Below are 21,569 nucleotides of genomic sequence, written 5' to 3'. Positions count from 1 at the left end.
GTTGCAAATTATTTTTAATTATTATTTGTTTATCACAAGTGACACTTTTTGAGTAAATGGGAAACTGAGGCTTCAATTACGACATATCTTCTAAATAAGGGCAAGTATCAGCTTTTTTCTCTTCTTAAGAAAATTTGTTGTTTATACTAAATGCGACGTTTTCTTTAATACGAGTTATTATTCTTCTAGAGTCAGTCGTGTCATTATTGTCATCTGAAACTGACCGCTATGATCATCTTATAGCTCCACTTTATTGTGCGTTTTTATACTCTGTGATTTTTCAAATTTATACTCTAGTTGTCCGTAGTCAGCAGTGCAATAGAAACGTCTAACAAATCGTCATGGCCAACTAGAGCAGAAATTTAAAAAATCACCTTAGATTAAGTGAGACATGTACACTTTAAATAATCCATCAGCTCATATATTTGCCTGAATATGACAAACATGCAATTATAAAAACATAGTTGATTGAATTATGCTTACATAGTTACATAAACAAAGTTATATTTTATATTATAGCGAAACACTGGGCAGACACAACTTCTTAATACAAGGTGATATTAGTTTCATTTTCTTTACATCACACCTCAATGAAGATTGCAATAGTTGGAGCAGGACCTGCAGGTTTGTGTGCAGGAAGACACTGTCTTAAGGAACATTTTTCATTTGACATTTATGAACAAACGGGAGTTATTGGAGGAACCTGGAACTAATTTCCTTGCACAGATTACGACGAAAACGGTATTCTGGTTCATTCCTCGATGTACAAAGATTTAAAGTAAGTAGAGTTCTATCAGACGAAAAAAATAATTTATGCCAAACGCAGGACAAACTTACCGAAAGAAATTATGACTTACGAAGATCTTCCATATCCAGATTACTACGAATCGTATATGTCTCATGAGCAAGTTTTAGATTATGTTAAGAGCTATTCCAAAAAATTTCGCCTTGAAGACCATATCAAAGTACGATTTCGGTAGACGAAGTTATAACAATAAAATCTAGTTGTTGCAGTTGTTCAAACAAATTGTTAATGTTGAACCTCAAGGTAATATTTGGTTGGTCGAATTCGAAGATGTCAGAAATAAACAGAAAGAAGTTGAGTTTTATGATGCCGTTATGATCTGTAACGGTCATTGTAAAGAGGCTATAATTCCAAAAATACCTGGAATTTGTAGTTTTCAAGGCACTATCAGTCATAGTCGTCATTATCGAACATCTGAAATTTACAAGGGTAAAAAAGTTTTAATTATAGGTGCGGGTACTTCGGGCTGTGGTATTTCTAATCAAATATCATCTGTAGCAGATAAGGTAACAACAAACTCCTTTATGTACCAACTTTTAACAGATATTCCTTCAGGTTTATGTGAGTTGTAAATCAGGACCCTTTTTACCACTTTCTGATTATGTACGTGAAAAACCTCTAGTAACAGAAGTAGATGGAAACACAGCCTTCTTTACAGACGGTACAAAAGAAAAAATCGACGCTGTCCTTTATTGCACAGGATATAAATATAGTGTTCCTTTTTTATCCAACAAGCGTGGCGTGAATGTGACAGACAAGCATATTCATCCTCTATACAAACAAATAATAATTAGCATAGAACATCCTACCTTAGCATTCATTGGACTACCATTAATAACATCCTATTTTCCCCTCTTTGATATACAGGTAAGAATTAAAAATTTTCTTCGTTTTTTGCATATTTTTTCTCAGGTTCGCTTTTTCTTGTCAACTCTCAATGGACACTACACATTACCGGCAAAAAAAGAAATGTTGCAAAATCTTAACCATGCTGTTGCCAAACCTGTGCGTGAATATCACGTTTTGGACCATGCAACAGGAGATTATTTTGAAGAATTGGCTACGGAGGCAAACATTAAAAAGATATCACCCGTTATAGCAAAGTTATATACGTACTTGAGTACGAATCGAATTATAAGTGGTAGATTTAGAATTATCGATGACGAAAATTGGGAAAATCTATAAGTCGAACTAAATTTTTAGACTAGTGTGTAAAGTTATACATTTATTGTTTAGTTTTATACATAACAAGTGAGTTGAGTTGTTAAAAAAGTTAGTAATAAAGTACAAAATTATCTCACGATAAACAAAAAATATTATCACAGAAATTAACAAGCGTTATTGTCTACGAGTTTTCTTTTATAAACAGAATATGAATGTCAAGAATTATCAGATGAATTCAATGGAAAATATCAAGATAAAGTTGATTGGGATTAGATCAGATTATCAAAAATGATGTGAAAACTTTATAAGAGAGTTTCAAGATAAAGTTGAGTGGGAAAATATATCAAGGAAACAAAAATTATCTGAAAACTTAAACTAAGTTAGGCAGACACCTTTTAAATTATGAACCCATATGTTTGCATAAATATATATGACTAACATACAACTATAAACACTTAGGTATGCATAGACAAAGCACCTGATTAAATCCATTATTTTATCGTTCCTATACGTACGAAAACAGTACTCCATTATTCAACTTATTTCTTTTGGAAAAAATCAAAATATATAGTATAACAATTTTTTGAAGTTTTAAATTTTTTTAAATTATAGATTTTTCATTTTTTTCTTTCGATTCTGGATCTTTCATTAGGTGTTTTAATTTGTAATTGCTCAATTTCCTAATTTTTTTATTTTTCTTTTTTTCATCTTTCGATTTATCAATTTTTTGAATTTCAATATTTTCCAATTTATCAATTTTACACTACATATTTCGATTTCTCGATGCAGTTTTAGGATTTTTCAATTTTTGGCGTTTCTTAATTTTCGATTTCTGGATTTTTCAATTTTTTGATTTGAAAATTTTTACGTTTTCGATTTTTCAATTTTTCTTGTATTTTTCAGTTTTTCGATTTATAGTTTTATCAAATTTTCGATGCATCAGTTTTGGGATTTATCAATATTTCCATTTTTCAGTATCCTCAAGTTTCCTAGTTTTCAATTTTTTTTTGTTCAATTTCTCGATCTTTTGATGTTTCTTTCGATTTCTCGATGTTTTAATATTTAAATATCTCGATGTTCCTATATTTCCTTCCTACGATTTTCCAATCTTAGGCGTTTTTTTTTCGGTTTCTCGATTAATCTATTTTTCGACTTGCACCTGATTAAATCCATTAATTTATCGTTCCTATAAACCACAGTACGAAAACAGTACTCCATTATTCAACTTATTTCTTTTGGAAAAAATCAAAATCTGTAGTATAACAATTTTTTGAAGTTTTGCATTTTTTTAAATTATAGATTTTTCAATTTTTTTTCTTTCGATTCGGGATCTTTCATTAGGTGTTTTGATTTTTAATTGCTCAATTTCCTAATTTTTTGATTTTTCTTTTTTTTCATCTTTCGATTTATCAATTTTTTGAATTTCAAATTTTCCAATTTATCAATTTTACACTACATATTTCGATTTCTCGATGCAATTTTACGATTTTTCAATTTTTGGCGTTTCTTAATTTTCGATTTCTGGATTTTTCAATTTTTTGATTTGAAAATTTTTTAGGTTTTCGATTTTTCAATTTTTCTTGTATTTTTCAGTTTTTCGATTTATAGTTTTATCAAATTTTCGATGTATCAGTTTTGGGATTTATCAATATTGCCATTTTTCAGTTCTTCAAATTTCCTAGTTTTCAATTTTCCGGTTTTTCATTTTCTTTTTGTTCAATTTCTCGATCTTTTGATGTTCCTTTCGATTTCTCGATGTTTTAATTTTTAAATATCTCGATGTTCCTATATTTCCTTCCTACGATTTTTCAATCTTCGATTTCTCGATTAATCTGTTTCAACTTTTCTATTTCTTGATTTTTTGATTTTTCGACTTTTAGATTTCCTGATTATTCCGTTTTTTAATTCTTCGTATTTTGATTTTTCATTTTTCAGGTTTTTGAATTTTCGATTTTTTCTATTTTTCTGTTTTAAGATTCTTTTAAATTTTTTCATTTTTGGATTTTTCAATTCTATGATAGTTTTTGTTTAACTTTTAACACTTCAATTTTTCATTTTCTAGACTTTACATTTTCTAATATTTCCATTTTACGATTTTTCATTTTTTCGATTTTTGCCGTGTCTAAATTTTCGATTTCTTTTTTTAACTTTTCGATGTTTCGATTGATCGATAATCGTTTTAACTTTTTTGATCTGAAGACATTTCTCCATTTCTGAGTTTGTCAATTAGTCAATTTTTCGGTTTTTCAATTTTTCAATGGTTTGATTTATCAGGTTTTTGATTTTTCAATTTTTTGATTCTTTAATTTTTCTTCGATTTTTCAGTTTTGTGATTTTTCAACATTTCCATTTTTCGATTTTTCCATTCTTCAATTTTTCGACATGCCAGTTTTTTAAATTTAAAATTTTTCTATCTCAACTTTTCGATTAATCGATTTTTCTATTTTTGTAATTTTTAATTTTCAAATTTTTAAATTTTTCAATGACTCGATTTCTCGATCTTTCAATGTTTGAACCTCACGGTTTCAGATTTTCCAGTTTTTCAATTTTTGGTTAAAATGTTTTGATGTTTCGACTGTTCTAAGTATTTCCCGATTTTTCGATATTTCGATTTTTTGGTTCCTCGATTTTTCAACTTCCGATTTCATAGTTTTTTTATATTTAATTATTTAAGTTTTAGAATTTTTCAGTTAATTGATTCTTCACTTTTTCGAATTTTTCGAGTGTTGCGATTTTACCATAGACATCTTGATTTTGAAGACGGTTTACGATCACCTCAAGTTTTTTTTTTCAAAATCACACAAACTGCTATATTTCAATTATTGATTGATTTTTCAATTGTTAGGTTCTCGATTTTTAATTTTTCGATTCTTCAATTAACGCGAATTTATCAAATTTTCGAATTCTCAATTTTTTACTCCTTATTTTCCAATATTTCCATTTTACGATTTTCCAATGTTGATTTTTGGCGTGTCTAAATTTTCCATTTCTCGATTAATCGAATTTTGCAAGTAAGGAAGTATAGTAATCGAGTCCATCGGACGAATTGCCACTTTTATATCTTCTCGACGTTTCATGACCCCTACAGTACGAAAAAACTAGTCTTCCGTTTCCGTCTGTCTGTCTGGCTCTCTGTATCCATTTTTATTAGATACGTAATCTCCGAAACTGCTGGACCGATTGTTGTCAAATTTTGTATGTATGTTAGAAATAAAATAAAAACAATTTGATGACGTCATCTCAATGACACTTGTTGTATACGAATCTGCTTTTTTCGCTTAACGTTCAAATCTTTGCAAAAATAATTGCACGCTATAATAACGTTATCTTTGTTTTTTTTAATAAAGTTTTTTTTTCAACAATAGGAAAGTTAAACATTTTGCCATTTTTTCTTAATATCTGTAGTCTTCTTTTCACAACAAGAAAGGTAAAATATGTTTAAAATGGTAAACTTTTGTAAGAAAGTATCGATTTTGCAAATAGGCTCCACCCCTCGATTTGACAACGAATGAAAAATTCATCACAATTGAGCCTGACATGGTAATGGGTGTGGCTTAATTTTTGGCTTGTTTTTTTCTTAATATACATAGTATTGTTTGAATAACACGATACTCAAAAACATGTTTTTATTTCTTGTAGAGAAACAAGAATTTTGCTATTAAGCTCCTCCCCTTGGCTCACGACGAATAAAAAAATCATCACAGGTGAGATAGGGCGGGTGGGCGGTACTACATTTTGCCTTTTATTTCGACAACAAGAGACTTAAAACATGTCTAAAATGGTAAATTTTTGTAGTAATCGACTTAAATCCTCCAATTTTCCACTTGACAACGGAGTTTATAAATGACAATTTTCAGCAATAAAATCAACGTCAGCGGGAACCTCAACGTCAGCAGTAAGTTTATAAATCCCACTGCTAACGTCATCAGAAAAAGATGTTTATGGAATAGTTTCAACTTATCGAAACCCAATTTGGTCTTCAAGTAGTACAACCCGCAGTGACGTAATTGTTAATCAAAATAAATGACCATGTAAACATAATCTGACAAGTCAAGACGTCACTGAAAAATACTATTTTCATTTTACAGCTTTTAGTATCTCTCTTACTCATGCACTGGCCTGTATACTCTATTTCAATATGACGAAATGGTATACTTTGTAGGAACGTAACTTATAACTTATCTGTAATTTTACGTCTTTATTTTGTAAACAGCTGCATAATTCCGCACTTAACGCTGTTGATAGGCGAAAAACGTTTACATTACTTACCTTAAGTAATGATTTGGCAAGAGGTCACGGTTACTTGTATCAGTGACCATGAGCATTTTCATGTTAGTCTAAGTATGCCTTTAACATTTTTATTTTTGCCTTTGTACATTTTAAACCAGTCTTAATGCGTTTTGATTCCACACGTCAAAGTCAATTTTTCCATGAACATTGCAATAATTGGGGCAGGACCCGCAGGTCTATGTGCCGGAAGGCACTGTCTTGAAGAAAAATTTCCGTTTGATATATTTGAACAAACTGGAGATGTTGGAGGAACGTGGAACTATGTTGATAGCACAGAGGATCAAAATGGTATTCCAGTGAATTCCTCAATGTACAAAGATTTAGCGTAAGTAGAAGTTCTACTGTAAGTATTCCGAAAAATAATTCATTTTTACACATAGAACGAATTTACCTAAAGAACTTATGGCTTACGAGGATTTTGCGTACCCGAATTACTTCGAATCCTACATATCGCAAAAACAAGTTCTTGATTATATTAAGTGTTATGCCAAAAAATTTCGTCTTGGAAACCATATCAAAGTAGTCTTTATTATTTCAAAATGTAAAGATACAAACTCTCATGTTGCAGTTCTTTAAACGAGTTCTTAATGTCGAACCCCAAGAGGACACCTGGTTGATCGAAATCGAAGATGTTAGAAATAAACGCAAAGAAGTTCGGTGTTATGATGCAGTTATGGTCTGCAATGGCCACTGTAGTGAGGCAGTTATTCCAGACATACCTGGAATTTGTAACTTTCAAGGAAGTGTTAGCCACAGTCGTGATTATCGAACTTATGACATCTATAAAGACAAAAGAGTTTTAGTTATAGGTGCGGGTACTTCTGGTTGTGACATTTCGGGCAGAATTGGGTTCGTAGCGAAAAAAGTAAGAGCAAACTTTTCCGTTTCTCATTTTGACACATATTTATTCAGGTTTATGTAAGTTGTAAATCAGAACCTTTTTTTCCGCTCGCAAATTACATACACCAAAAGCCTCTAGTAACCAAAATGGATGGAAACATGGCAGTCTTTAAAGACGGGACAAGTGCAGAAATCGATGATATCCTTTATTGCACAGGATACAAATATAATTTTCCTTTTTTATCCAGCAAGTGTGGCGTTAATGTCACAGAAAACTACGTCCATCCTCTATATAAACAAATAGTTAGCATAGAACACCCCATGCTAGCATTTATTGGACTACCGCTACTAACGTGCTATTTTCCTCTTTTTGACATACAGGTACAAGAATAGAACTTTGTTCACTTGGTACAAGTTCTTTTTTAGGTTCGCTTTTTCTTGTCAAGTCTTAGTGGACACTATCAATTACCACTGAAGAAGACTATGTTACAAGATCTTAACCGCGCAGTTGCCAAAATGTCGTCTAGATCTATACATAAATATCACGTTCTGTGTGAAGCAACGGGAGATTATTTCGAAGAACTGGCAATAGAGGCAAACATTAAAAGGATATCACCCGTTATAACAAAATTACTCATCTACGTGAGGACGCACCGAAACATAAATGATAGATTTAGAATTATTGACGACCAAAACTGGGAAAAACTATAAGTTAATTCAGCGAATTGAAAGACAACAGATTATATTACCATTTTATTCACCTAAATACTATAAAAGCATTTGCCTTAAATAGACTATCAAAATAGTGTTTTCTATAAACGTAAGCACTAATAAATAAAAATTAATACATATTATTTTCACCTTCGAAACGGTTTCAATCTTTTAGTCTTTACTCACACCGCAAACGGCTATCAAAGCCTTAGTTCGTAAGTAGAACTACCAGGCGCTACATCGGCGCATCACTTGTCCTCCCAACAAAGAACCACCCCTTTCAATGAACTTTGACGAACGTTTCATTATTGACAATCTTATATCTGTCCTCCCTGAAATTGAGAAGATCATCGTATAACCTCTTCACACTTTGATCCCTCAGCTTGACAATCACTGGAGCAATGGGAGTAGTATTAGCCGCTGAAGCCAAATCTTCATAGTAACCTTGTTGGTCGGGACCCATCATGTGTGCTTGTCTCTTGGTGTATCCCTTAGCCCAGCGGTTCTGCATATCGTTGTCCGTGTCCATCCGCATCATATCCTTGGAAGGCAGCGGCATTGACCCGTTGAGGTACTGACAGAAGAAACGGGCCTAGAAATCAAAAATCAAGCTAGTACTAGGACACAAATAAACCCGTGAGGTCGTACCTGAAGATCGAACATCTGGAACGCACACACGTTGAACGGTATTCCAATGAAGCACATACTCGGTCTTTCTATATGTATCATATGCTTGTACAGAGGTTGAATATGGTTCTCATCAACGGTTACTCCGCACGATTCGTGCAGGAAAGGGAAGTTGTATCTGTAACCGGTGCAGTAGAGTATCGTGTCGAAGCGACAACAAGAACCGTCGACGAATTCCAGCTCTTCGTCGTCCTTAACGCGGAGAACATCGGGTTTCTTGGATACGTTAGCCGGGTACTTGGTGTTGACGGCTTCTTTGGTGTGGTGGCTAAGTACCACGTACTTGGCGTTGGAGGAGATTTGGAGGGCTAGGTCTAGGCCTGAGGGGCCGGCACCCACCACGAGCACTCGTTGGTTTTTGAAGGGCTCGGGCGAGCGGTACTGGTGGCTGTGGGCGATGGTTCCTTTGAAGACTTCCTGTCCGGGGATCTGGGGCATGATGGGGTCGTTGTAGTGGCCGTTGCAGATCATCACGGCGTCGTAGGTTTCCACGATTGGTTGCTTGGTGGGTTTGTCGATGGACTTGATTTGCCACTTGTCTTCCAGCGGGGTTATTTCAGCCACCATGCGGTTGAACTAGAAAGAGGAAAAATTATGGACTGGAAAATTGCGTGATAAAGCAGTTTGACGAAATCAGTACCACATTGGTATTTTTGCAACCATTTGGTCACTGAAATACCATGTCGATAGTGGTCTTTGTGGTGAAGTTGGAAATGATAATGTACATCCGGATTGCTACTTGATTGAAACGTTGGAATTACAATAATAATAATAAGTCACCTACCTTGATTAATTTCCTTATTTTGAAGTGGTCGGCATACAGGTTCAAAAACTCCAAAATTTCGGCCTGAGTTAAGTACGACCTGTTCTGCTCTGGTATGGGGAAGTCGGGATAGCCCATCACCTCTTTGGGTAAGTTGGTTCTGGAAAACCGCTTTCGTTAGACCACCCTGTATATTTCCGCATTAATCAGAAACCGATCGATGTTGCAGCTAATGACCATTTGATTACAACCTGACCTACATCTTTTTAAAACAATTTTATTTTAATGATAAATGACTCGAACAATGCAATTTGAACCTTACTTTGATTAATTACATAAGCACGTGATTGATTTTGTAATTTACGGAATTTTTCTCATCCGCGTAAGCATGAATTCGTAATTTAATGAAGGGCGTTAGTGAAGAAATTTATCAATGTCTAAGTCATTCCAAAAATGAAAAAAAAAAGTGTCAAAGATCAGGACAAGTTGAACTGCTGGAGAATTATCTGGGGTCAATACGCCTTCAGTTGATCGAATTGGTATCGGAATTTCTGTGTTTACGGAACTTTAAAAAACGATTTTTCCAAACTATGTCGAATTATCGCTGTGACATAATTCCACAAAGTAAACCGTACTGATGCAACAGAAGCGATAATTTTGATTAGGATTGGAAACTACCACAACGAGACTTACCTTAGGCCCTTGTACATAGCAGAGTAGACAGGGAACCCATACCGGTCCTCCCCGACTTCGTCAGTGTAGACCCATGTCCCCCCCAACTGGGGTGCCATCTCCAGGACCTCGCAGTCGATCCCTAGGGCACTCACACGTCTTGCGGAGGCCAAACCAGCGGCACCGGCACCAATGATAGCGACACGCATTTTCTAGCACTCGAGAAAATTGGAAAAATTCGTGAAAATCGGAGGTTAACCACCGCGAATAAAAGTCGAAGAGCAAATGATCAGAGCTGTCAAGTCGTTGCCACTTATATGTAAATCTTCCGGACTAAAATTAATTTTATCTGGAGGTATTATCACCACTATTAGTTGTTTTCCGTCTTTATCTACTACGTATGGTGATATGTGCGAAGTGAGGCAGGGAAAGTACCGTGATCGACTTGCGATACTTTGAGGTAGACGGTTTTTAATGAATGTTAATCTGATGAAATTAGATGTTAGGTTTCCGTAAGCGGTTGGATGATGTAATTAAGCGCGGTTTTACCATTTCGCTGCGGATGGGTTTTTGAATGGGATTGTTGCATCAGGCTGCATCGAGTGCATTTTGTGCATTTTGTGCATTTTGTGGAGTTTGGTTGTTGACACGGGCAAATTTTTGATTAAATAGAGTGCAGACGCTGATAATTTAAGTTTATCGGTGGAGTAAACATGGAAAAGGTGGACACTTCATGTGTCTGCGGTTTAATTGCGTAGAATTTTAAAATCGTACACAAGTAGTTTTCAAGTATGTGTAAAATGAAATAATAGAGATGATGAAATAAAAATCACACCTATTATTATTTGTCTTAAACATCGGGTCTATTGGTAGCTGTAAAAAAAAGACAACTCATTTTGGCTTTTGATTTTATATTAAGAAACATTTTTCAGACATAGAAGGGCAACTGATTTTTTTGAAAAAGAACTCATGAGGTACTTTGCATTTTTTTGACAAACTGAAATGTGAAATACAATATAATGGAAATTTGAAAACTGGACTTTCGAAATAAATTTCTTAGAAGCTTCAAACGCATTATCAGTTGGGGTTTTCCTTTTAGTTTATCAAAAGATTTTTATTGATACAATAAATTTCAAACTTAAGTAATATTATTACGTGTGTCATATTGATTTTCAAAATTTTCGCTTCCAGTTATAGATCAGAATTTTGTTAACGAAACGCGTCGGTATTTTCAAAAAATACAGAGCGATTTGACAAAAAAAGTTGTCTATTTTTAAGTAACCTAAGATAATACTAATAATTTAGCACTCTTTGAAGTACATATTTGCGTAGATGTCGGGCAATAAATCTTGGTAAGTTTATCAACGGTCTTCAGATATGCTTACCAGAACTAACTGAGTCATTCTCAGAAAACACTATCGAAATGTGATAAAAACGAGTACAAAGACAAATTGGATAGAAGTAGACAGAAACAAGATAACAATCTTTTAAATCTCGTCAAAATTAATTCCAGTGTCATCCTTTTAAATTTCTGCAGCTCAAAATTCCACAAATTCAAAATAACTTAAAATCTGCTGTCAGCTTACTAAAATAAACGAAGTGTAAGATAACAACTGCTTTAAAAGGCATTGCGTACCATGAATTAAAATTGTGTTAATGGGTATCTATGGAATTAGTAATGCGTGCCATGTATTAATTTACTTAATTGCGAAATAGCTGATAAATGTCATTATTGTTAAGTTATTAAGATATCTGTGAAACTCTAGTGTCATGGTTCGCGACATACTTTAGTTATGGCCGGCTGCGTGTTCAAATTTGTACATCGTCACATATTATTTAACTAAATTTATTTGTGCCCTTTATCGGTCAGACGGAGTCCTGATAGTGCAATGTAAAGGTTAAATACTGTAGATTTCTGTGAAATAAAACTGCGTATTCTTGTCTAACTTGTCTCCATTGTTTGTATTATCTTTTTGAAACAATCCTCATTTTTAATAAACACTTACTTAATAATTTTCGGAGACGACATGAAATTTTGAAGATAAATTTTAGTCGGTGTTTTGTAATCGTTTAATCAATTTCACGATCTTACTTGTGTTTTCGTCTAGTAGTTTCAGATTCTATTTTTCTAATAAAATAGCCACATGGACACCGACGACAGATAAATAGACGGAAACCGAAAATACGAAGAAATAGGTCTTTCGTTTCCGTCTCTCTGTCCGTCTGTCTGTCACTGCATTAATATTTTTTAGATTTGCTTAAACAGGGTGTCTCAAAAAAATTAATGACTGAGTCAATTTATTTTATTGAATAAATCAAGAATTGCAAAACTGAATACTTTGAAATCTTGCAGAACTTTTTAAGTAAATCTGTCTGTTTATCAATCCCAAAAAATTGATGACCTCATGTCAAAATATGATTTTAGTTATTCGATTTTACAATTTTTTAATTATTCACCTTTTCAATTTTAGAATTTTCAGTTCTTCGATTTTTCAGTTTTTCGTTTCTTCAATTTTTGATTTGCAATTTTTCTGGTTTTCATTTTAAATATGTATGTAATAATTTTTCACTTTTTCCTTTTTCCATCTTTGAATGTCATTGTTTTTCGATTTAACAATTTTGACGATTCTATAATTTTTCGATTTTCCAATTTTTAGGATTTCCAATTTTTCGATTTTGCAAATTTTGGTTTTTTCAGTTTTTCTATTTTTCAACTTTTCATCTCAAATAAATGGAAAAATTGCAAAATTGTTGAATTGAAAAATCAAAAATTAACAAAAACGAAAAAGTTTAAAATGAAAAGTTGGAAAAAACTAAAAATTGGGAATCAAAAACTTGAAAAATTGTTTGTAATTTTGACAATTTTTGGAATTGTTTAAGTCTCTGGATTTTTGGATAATATGAACTTTATTGTAATTTGTGGCATTATGGTGTTTCAGGAATTTGTAGTCTTTAAAGCTTTTAGAAATTTTTGGTATATTGAATTTGGAATTATCGGAATTGTTGAGATTTCTGAAGCTTACAGGTGTTTTAATTCGAGAATTCTTAGAATTTTTGACATTTTTGGAACTTCCAGATTTTGAGAATTTCACAGTTCTCTTTAAAGTGTTGGAAGTTCTGAATTTTCTAGAATTGTTTAGAAATTTCCAAAATTTCAAGCATTTTTACTACTTTTGGAGTCCATGAACTCTAATTTCTACTTCGAATAGATTTTTGCAAGTTGTAAAATGTTATGATTTTGGAATTATTAGAACTTTTCTAATTTTCGGCATTATGAAGTATTTATATTTTTTCTATTTTTTTTAAGTTTTTTGGACTTTTCTATGTAGTTATCGAATTTTTGGAATTCTCGAAGAAACGAAAAATTGAAAAATCGAAAATAAGGAAAACGAAAAATTTTAAAATGAAAATTTTGAAGAATCGCAAGAAGGAAATCAAGCACATGAAAAACTAAAGAAACGAAATATTGAAAAATCAAAATCATAAAAATTGAAAAACTTAAAAATCGAAAAACGAAATATCAAAAAATAAAATAATTGAGAATCCAAAAATTACGACATTGAAAGATTCAAAAATTGAAAAATCGAGGAACTGAAAAATGGTAGATGAAAAATTTAAAATCGAAAAAATAAATTCAGTGAAAAACGAAAAATTGTGATATAAAATTGAGAAAATGAAAATTAAAAAATCCCGACAATGAAAAATGAAAAACAAGCACTTGACAAGTTGAACAATAAAAAATTAAAAAATCAAAACATTAAAAATTGGAGAACTTAAAAATCGAAAATCTGTAAAATTGAAAAAAAAAATTATAAAATCGAAGTATTTAAAATTAAGGAAATAAAAAAATTGGATAATTGGGAATTCCAAAAATTACAAAATTGAAAAATTCAAAAATTGGAAAATCGAGGAAGTAAAAATCGTAAATTGAAAATTTGAAGATTGAATAAACGAAAAATTTTAAACTGAAAAAATAAATTAATGCCATGGTAAATTGTTTATCAAAATATATCTGTTTATTCCCCGAAAAAATTGATGACGTCATCTCAAAATTTTGCCGAATAAATTTTACCCAAAATATGATTTTAGTTATTCGATTTTATAATTTTTTTAATTATTCGGTTTTCAATTTTAGAATTTTAATTTTTTAAATTTTTCGATGTTTGAATGTTACTGTTTTTCGACTTAACAATTTTGACGATTTTATAATTTTTATATTTCACAATTTTTGGGATTTCCAATATTTCGTTTTTTCAGTTTTTCGCTTTTTAATTTTTCGTCTCAAAGAAATGGAAAAATAGCAAAATTGTTGAATTAAAAATTCATAAATTAAAAAAAAAAAGGAAAAGTTTGAAAGAAAACTGAAAAATCTAAAAATTGGAAATCAAAAACTTGCAATATTGTTTGTAATTTTGGCAATTTTTGGAATTGTTTAAGTCTCTGGATAATATGAACCGTATTGGAATTTGTAGTATTTAAAGCTTTTAGAATTTTTTGATTCATTGAATTTGGAATTGTCGGAATTTTTGAGATTTCTGAAGCTTACAGGTGTTTTAATTCGAGAATTCTTAGAATTTTTGGATTTTGAGAATTTCGCAGTTTTGTTTAAAGTGTTAGATGTACTGAATTTTCTAAAATTGTTTAGAAATTTCTAAGATTTCAAGCGTTTTTACTATTTTTGCAGTCCATGAACTCCAATTTCTACTTCCAATAGATTTTTGCAAGTTTTAAAATGTTATAATTTTGAAATTATTAGAACTTTTCTAATTTTCGGCATTATGAAGTATTTATATCTTTTATAAATTTCTATTAAGTTTTTTATACTTTTCTATGTAGTTATCGAATTTTTGGAATTTTCGAAAAAACGAAAAATTGAAAAATCGAAAATAAAAAAAAACGAAAAACTTTAAAATGAAATTTTTTCGAAAATTCCAAGAAGGAAGTCACGAACATGAAAAATTGAAGAAACGAAAGATTGAAAAATCGAAATATTAAAAATTGAAAAACTTAAAAATCGAAAAAACGAAATTTTAAAAAATCGAAATATTGAAAACTAAAGAAATCGAAATATAGGATAATTGAGAAATCCAAAAATTACAAAATTGAAAGAATCAAAAATTGAAAAATCGAGGAACTGAAACATCGTAGATTGAAAATTTGAAGAATAGTATAAACGAAAAATTTTAAATCGAAAAAATAAATCAACTGAAAAAAGCAAAATTGTGATATAAAATCGAGAAAATAAAAATAAAAAAATCCGGACAAAGCATTTAAAAAATTGAAAACTTAAAAATCGAAAAAACAAAAAAATTAAAAATCGAAGTATTAAAAATTAAAGAAATCAAAAAATAGGATAATTGAATAATCCAAAAATTACAAAATTGAAAGATTCAAAAATTGGAAAATCGAAAAACTGAAACATCGTAGATTGAAAATATAAAGAACAGTACAAACGAAAAATTTAAAATCGAAAAAATAAATCAAATGAAAAACGAAAAATTGTGATATATGTAAAATCGAGAAAATGAAAATGAAAAGATCCGGACAATGAAAAATGAAAAACAAGCATTTGAAAAATTGAAAAGCTTGAAAGTCGAAAAAATGGAATACTAAAAAGTCGAAGTATTTAAAATTAAGGAAATCAAAAAATAGGATAATTGAGAAATCCAAAAATTACAAAATTGAAAGATTCAAAAATTGGAAAATCGAGAAACTGAAACATCGTAGATTGAAAATATAAAGAACAGTACAAACGAAAAATTTAAAATCGAAAAAATAAATCAAATGAAAAACGAAAAATTGTGATATATGTAAAATCGAGAAAATGAAAATGAAAAGATCCGGACAATGAAAAATGAAAAACAAGCATTTGAAAAATTGAAAAGCTTGAAAGTCGAAAAAATGGAATACTAAAAAGTCGAAGTATTTAAAATTAAGGAAATCAAAAAATAGGATAATTGAGAAATCCAAAAATTACAAAGTTGAAAGATTCAAAAATTGGAAAATCGAGAAACTGAAACATCGTAGATTGAAAATATAAAGAACAGTACAAACGAAAAATTTAAAATCGAAAAAATAAATCAACTGAAAAACGAAAAATTGTGACATAAAATCAAGAAAATGAAAATGAAAAAATCCGGACAATGAAAAATGAAAAACAAGCATTTGAAAAATTGAAAACCTTGAAAGTCGAAAAAATGAAATACTGAAAAGTCGAAGTATTGAAAATTAAGGAAATCGAAAAATTGGATAATTGAGGAATGCAAAAATTAAAAAATTGAAAAATCGTAGATTGAAAATTTGAAGAATTGAATAATCGAAAAATTTTAAATTTAAAAAATAAATTAATGCCTGGTAAATTTTTAATCAAAATATGTCTGTTTGTTTCCGCAAAAAATTGATAACATCGTCTCAAAATTGTGTCGTTTAAATTTTACCCAAAATATGCAAAATGTGTATGTGCAAATCTAAAAAATATTCATATTTTTTAGATTTGCTTAAACAGGACGCTCAAAAATTAGTGAATGAGTCAATTTTTAAGTGACGCCATCACATTGTTAATAGGATAATTAGATAGGCACAGACGGCGAACAGACCGACAGACAGTCAGACAGACGGTCAGACGGAAACTGGAAACGTATTTTTTCGTACTCTAACGAAAAACTCATTGCATTGCATCTTTTAACACTTTGAAAGGAGAACTTTTGTAAATTTTACGTTACTGTACTCAGGGCTACAAAATTATTTCCATTTTTTAATTATTGTCTACATATTTTTGTAAATTTGACAGGATTAAGGAAACGACATCAAAAATTCTCCGTTTTTCACAAAGTGGGACAAAGTTCTGCTCTATTAATTCCCATATGTGTGCGCATGTAACCCGAGTGCACAGCATCTCCGATTAAAAAATCGTAAAACGTAGTAACTATTAATTCCGGCATTACTTATCAATTAATTAACAAAATTTTACGTCTTGCATGTCTCCGTAATTATTTCATAAACCAGATATAACCAGCTCCGCGATAAAGAAATAAACAATTTACAATCATTGCTGCGACATTTCGATTATTATGGGTCACTGAAAGCGATGTTTTTCAATTTTTTCCCATTCAGTAAACAGGTTAGAGGAAGTGAACGGCGAATCATTACGTACATTGCAATGGAAAAAAGCGCAAATTATGAACAATATTTACTAACAACCTATTCTTATCGCCATAATTACACTAAAAATAAAGCTGTTGTTTTCCTGTGTTGTGCTTTTTAGCATAAACTGACCGACTTAATAAATAATTTCGTCAATGGTACGACAGTGGTCAGCGCACTTAGTCGTCATCGAGTGTGAAGCAATTCACAAAAATATTGTTCCTTTTTTAGTAATGTCGAAATCGGACGTACATGACGTCAAAATCTTCACTGGGCCAGCAACAAGTAGCAAATCTGATAACTTTGTTATTGCCTTAGTGAAGGTTACAAATTAATGGTTGGAGTTAATTGTACTTCATAGCGAAAAAACCCCGAGATAAACTGTACGGAGAAATGACCTTAAAACCTTTAATAATGCGACAGCGTATATGGCTTATTATCTTGAATTCTGCAAGGTTGTTGTCTTCGCCGTATTTGCCAGTTGGAAATTTTGATTCTCAAGGGGATTCCCACACCACACCTGGATTTAATAAAAGGCAAAAAATCAAACAATCGATTAAAATTATAAAAAAATGATTACTATTTTTTCGGCGCAAATCTGTCCAAAGCGTAAAAATTATCACGTCTCGTGATAAAAATTCCACATACTTGTGCATGACTAAGACTTATATCTCCGTCTGCAAAAGTTTAAATTCATCAGTTTTAATTTTCTTTGATAATTTTGTTTACTCGGTAGTTTTTTTTTGCCGACCTTTGGTAAAATGTGATTAATTAGGTATTTGCTTATTGGAAAAAACGGATTTATTTTTACCCACTTATCTCGTCGGAATTACTCCTGTTTTAATTTTTAAATTCAGAGATAACGGCTCTTTCGACACTGTTAAATTTTTACAGGAAACGCTATTCGAAGTCGAATTCTAACAAAATTTTAACTAGTGTTGGAGGAATATTTTTATAAATTTGAATGCGTATTTTTGTTATTAAAATTAACTTAACCAGCGCACACCTGGGCCAAAAAGGCTTCATTCTTGTGTAATTTCTCAGGTTCTTGTTTTTTGGAGGACTCACATGACCATTGATGTGATAAGAAAAGACAACCTGATAAAGTGTTTTGACAGATTTAATGTTAAAGCGAAAAATGCAAGATGGCCTTAAGACCCACAGCAAGCGTAAATAACTTGATTGATTGACATGTGATAGTAATTTGTAAATAGTATTTTTTGCTTATCAACCTAGTGACCACACAAAAATAAATTAATTAAAAAAATATTTTTTCCTATCGTGGATAGAAGTTTTTTCTCTGTACAAGATTCTATCGAAACTATGTAACAAATTATTTGCAACATTGTATGGGCTTTGCCAATTAAGAAAATTTAAGACATAGATCAAGATAATCAGGGTTCACGGATCACCTTATCGATAACTTTTTACGGATGCACATACTTGCACAAATAAGCTTACGAAATAGGGAGTGTCGTTCTTGAGTCTTCCTGAATAAATATATTAAGTCGCAGTTTTTACGTAAAAAAGGTCACCAGGAGTGTGATATTGCCATTTACGAAAAAGCAGCTTTATCTGAAAATGTTGTACATGATGCAATATTCGCTTCCAAGAATGTGAGCGAATTCACTATCCTTGGTTTTTTGTAAATGCGTATTATTCCCTTGAAGTTGTTTTCCACTTTTTATTTGTCAATAATGTGCGCACTTAGCTTTTATACGTAATTTTTCTATCATCGTTGCGACTTTACAAATTTAGGTAAGAATTGTTATCAGTGTGGGAATGTTCTTCTAATTATCAAAAATTATTTGAGTTGCAGTAGGCCACAACATATACTGTGAGTGATTTAGAACCTGAAGTCAGAGTTGAAAGCTCATAAAATTTCATCGAATGGGCGTGGAAAAAAGGTATGTAGCAGGTTGTGGGACTCGTATGGATCAACTGCCACCATGTGGTACTGAGCTGTACTAAATAAGTCACACTTTACATCACAAATTACGGAATTCTGCATTGCCGGCTGACGCTTGACACGAGTGTTTTGACATATAAAAAACATATTTTTCCACAATTTTATTATTATCTCTTTGTTTTATTTAACCTTATTTTTGTTTTACACAGTTCTTTTCTCTATACCGGGTGTGTGGAAAATGGCGGATTAACTCTTCACTACGGCTTACTTTCTGATTTCTTAGTAACGATGGTGACTGAAATCCACTTCAATCAACGTGATAACCTAAACATTGACATGTGAAAAAAAAATTGAAAACCCGCAAAAAATTCAAAAATTTCTAACAAAATGGAACCCTACGTTTTTTTTGTGGTGGAATGCGTTCAGATGCAAGTGGTAGACCCCAAGGTTGGAAAAGTATCGCTAAATAAAACACCAAATATATAGAGGACACAAAATTATTTATTCCTCCAATGACAAAAAAAAAGAAAAAAAAGGTTGTGCCGGTTGAAGACACCTCTTAATGCTCAGCTACAAAAAAACTTGCCTAACTTTGAATGGAATCAAATTAAACGTTCTGAATCAATGCAAATATTTGAATATCACAAATTTAATAAAAACAGAAAAATCCGCATTAAAGTAACTGTGTGGCGGCCAATTTAAAATTATAGCAGTCAACAAGACAACAAAATTGTTAACGAAAAACTGGGCTCAATTTCATTCTAGAACACAGCAGAATTACCCATAGGGGGCGTTGTAGCACGAGCGGAGTTTGGGTCTCCTGGTCGCGGCTGTTCTCCTACCCACGACGGTGATTCTATTCTATCGCGAGCACTGCCGCCCAGCACCCCTCTATCACGAAGAAACGTGCCTTGACGAGCAGGCCGTTACGGTCACAAACTCGTGGTTGGGTCTCGACAATTGGGCCAGCTCGACAAGGAACCGCGCACTCCGCTTCCCCCAGAAATTATTGTGTTATTTACCTCAATTCCATTTAAATGTTCAATTTCCATAACTCTGATATCAACTACAATCGAACAAGTGTTAAAGTTTCAAAAAGAGCAATAAACAACATTTGAATTCGCCATACGCTCTCGTGAAATTTTTATTTAGCAAAGAATTCTTATATGAGATTAAGATTGGACATTAAACAATTCATATGGTGGAAATATTAATCAACAAAATGTTTACATAAACAAACTAGCAAAGATTTGTGAAAAAAAAATCAATCTGGTGTGAAGTAAAACTTGTGCAGATAAAAAAAATTACGTGAGGTTAGCAACTGCAAAGCATGAAAATTATATACAACAAAGAAAATTACTGAAGTTAAAATTGTGAGATAGAAAAAATTGCATGAGGTGAAAAATTGCAAAGCTAATAAAATTACATGAGTTTAATATTTTATATCCATTCGAGTTATTGGTTAATTTTTAAAAGTGAAGTTCTTCAGCTGCATTGTGGGCCATCGTTTTACATTTCCCCAAAACAAACACAAGAAAACATAGTCCCCCGTGACCCATAAACATGTGCTCGGTCTGAAAATAGTCTTTCAACGTGGACGCTGTCAGAACAAAGAATTTACCTAATGTTAAATTATGCCACACTTTATCAACGATTCAAACAAAGAATTTACATAATGTTAAATTATGCCACACTTTATCAGCGATTGAAATAAAGAATTTAGATTATATTAAATGATGCCTTGATCCAAGTGACTGGTTACTTAAAACAATTAGTTTTGAGAGCTTATATCGTGGACTGTCCCCAGCTTATCCCAGACAAAACACATATTAAATAAACACAAAATGCATCCGGCGTTGCGAGAAAAGCTTCTCGGTGATGTAATTTTCCACGTTGCGAGAAAAATGTCTCGGTGAGCATTGATGATATGATGATAATAACTACTTAAGGGAAGACATTTTTAATACCCCCGTACCTATCCCCGTCCACAATATCATGAATTCTACCGCACTTTCCACGGTCTTTTTCCAGATTGAGGCAACGTTAGGTTAACTTAACTGCCGTTAATAAACTATTAGCAATCTTGTGTGAGGAATTAAGAAATGTGATAATGTAACACTTGGGTATAAACCTTATTTATAACTTGGTAAACAAAGAATGGGTCCTGAGTAAGTGAATCTCATGAAATCTCTCAGCAAGTACTTTATCTAAACAAATCTCCTGATTGCTAAATTGTGTTCCAATCAGTTAATGATTCAAATCCTAACATGAACTGTGAATTTACAAACAATAAAACAGATTTACCTCTACTCTCTCACCTCCCTCTACAAAGCGAACATCTTCTACCAACCTCTCTCACTACCAACCCTCTAACTAGATACTACTGACAAATTCCCCTAGAGAGCTACCAACTACCAGAAAGAACTAAACGTTTACATGGTTGCCTACGTTTAACGATTTTTTTTTAATTCAAATTAATGCGATTTCGTGCCGCTGTTAATTTTTTTCAACGCGAAATTTTAACTCAAATTCGGTCACCACAATCCATTAAAGCATAACCAACTAAATACTAGGGAAGACATGCA

General features: G+C 31.8%; 1 protein-coding gene and 1 pseudogene across 1 annotated transcript; one reads left to right on the top strand and one right to left on the bottom strand.

Moving 5' to 3' along the window:
- The first annotated feature begins 140 nt into the window (after nucleotides 1-140).
- On the top strand, nucleotides 141-7,862 carry LOC135123898 (uncharacterized; annotated as a pseudogene).
- On the bottom strand, nucleotides 7,840-10,403 carry LOC135124358 (senecionine N-oxygenase-like). The gene is made up of 4 exons (XM_064049376.1): nucleotides 9,954-10,403; nucleotides 9,282-9,420; nucleotides 8,459-9,073; nucleotides 7,840-8,402 (listed from the first exon to the last, which is right to left on the bottom strand). Exons 1-4 carry the CDS (start codon nucleotides 10,139-10,141, stop codon nucleotides 8,091-8,093), a joined length of 1,254 nt encoding a protein of 417 aa, XP_063905446.1. The 5' UTR covers nucleotides 10,142-10,403; the 3' UTR covers nucleotides 7,840-8,090.
- Between the last annotated feature and the right edge of the window lie 11,166 nt (nucleotides 10,404-21,569).

The sequence above is a fragment of the Zophobas morio genome, unplaced genomic scaffold (genome assembly GCF_036711695.1).
Source record: "Zophobas morio isolate AGI-343-1 ecotype UQ-CSIRO unplaced genomic scaffold, CSIRO_AGI_Zmor_V1 ptg000007l, whole genome shotgun sequence".
NCBI lineage: Eukaryota > Metazoa > Arthropoda > Insecta > Coleoptera > Tenebrionidae > Zophobas > Zophobas morio.
The sequence above is the reverse complement of the archived record's forward strand: the minus strand, read 5'-3'. Positions and strand labels throughout refer to the sequence as shown.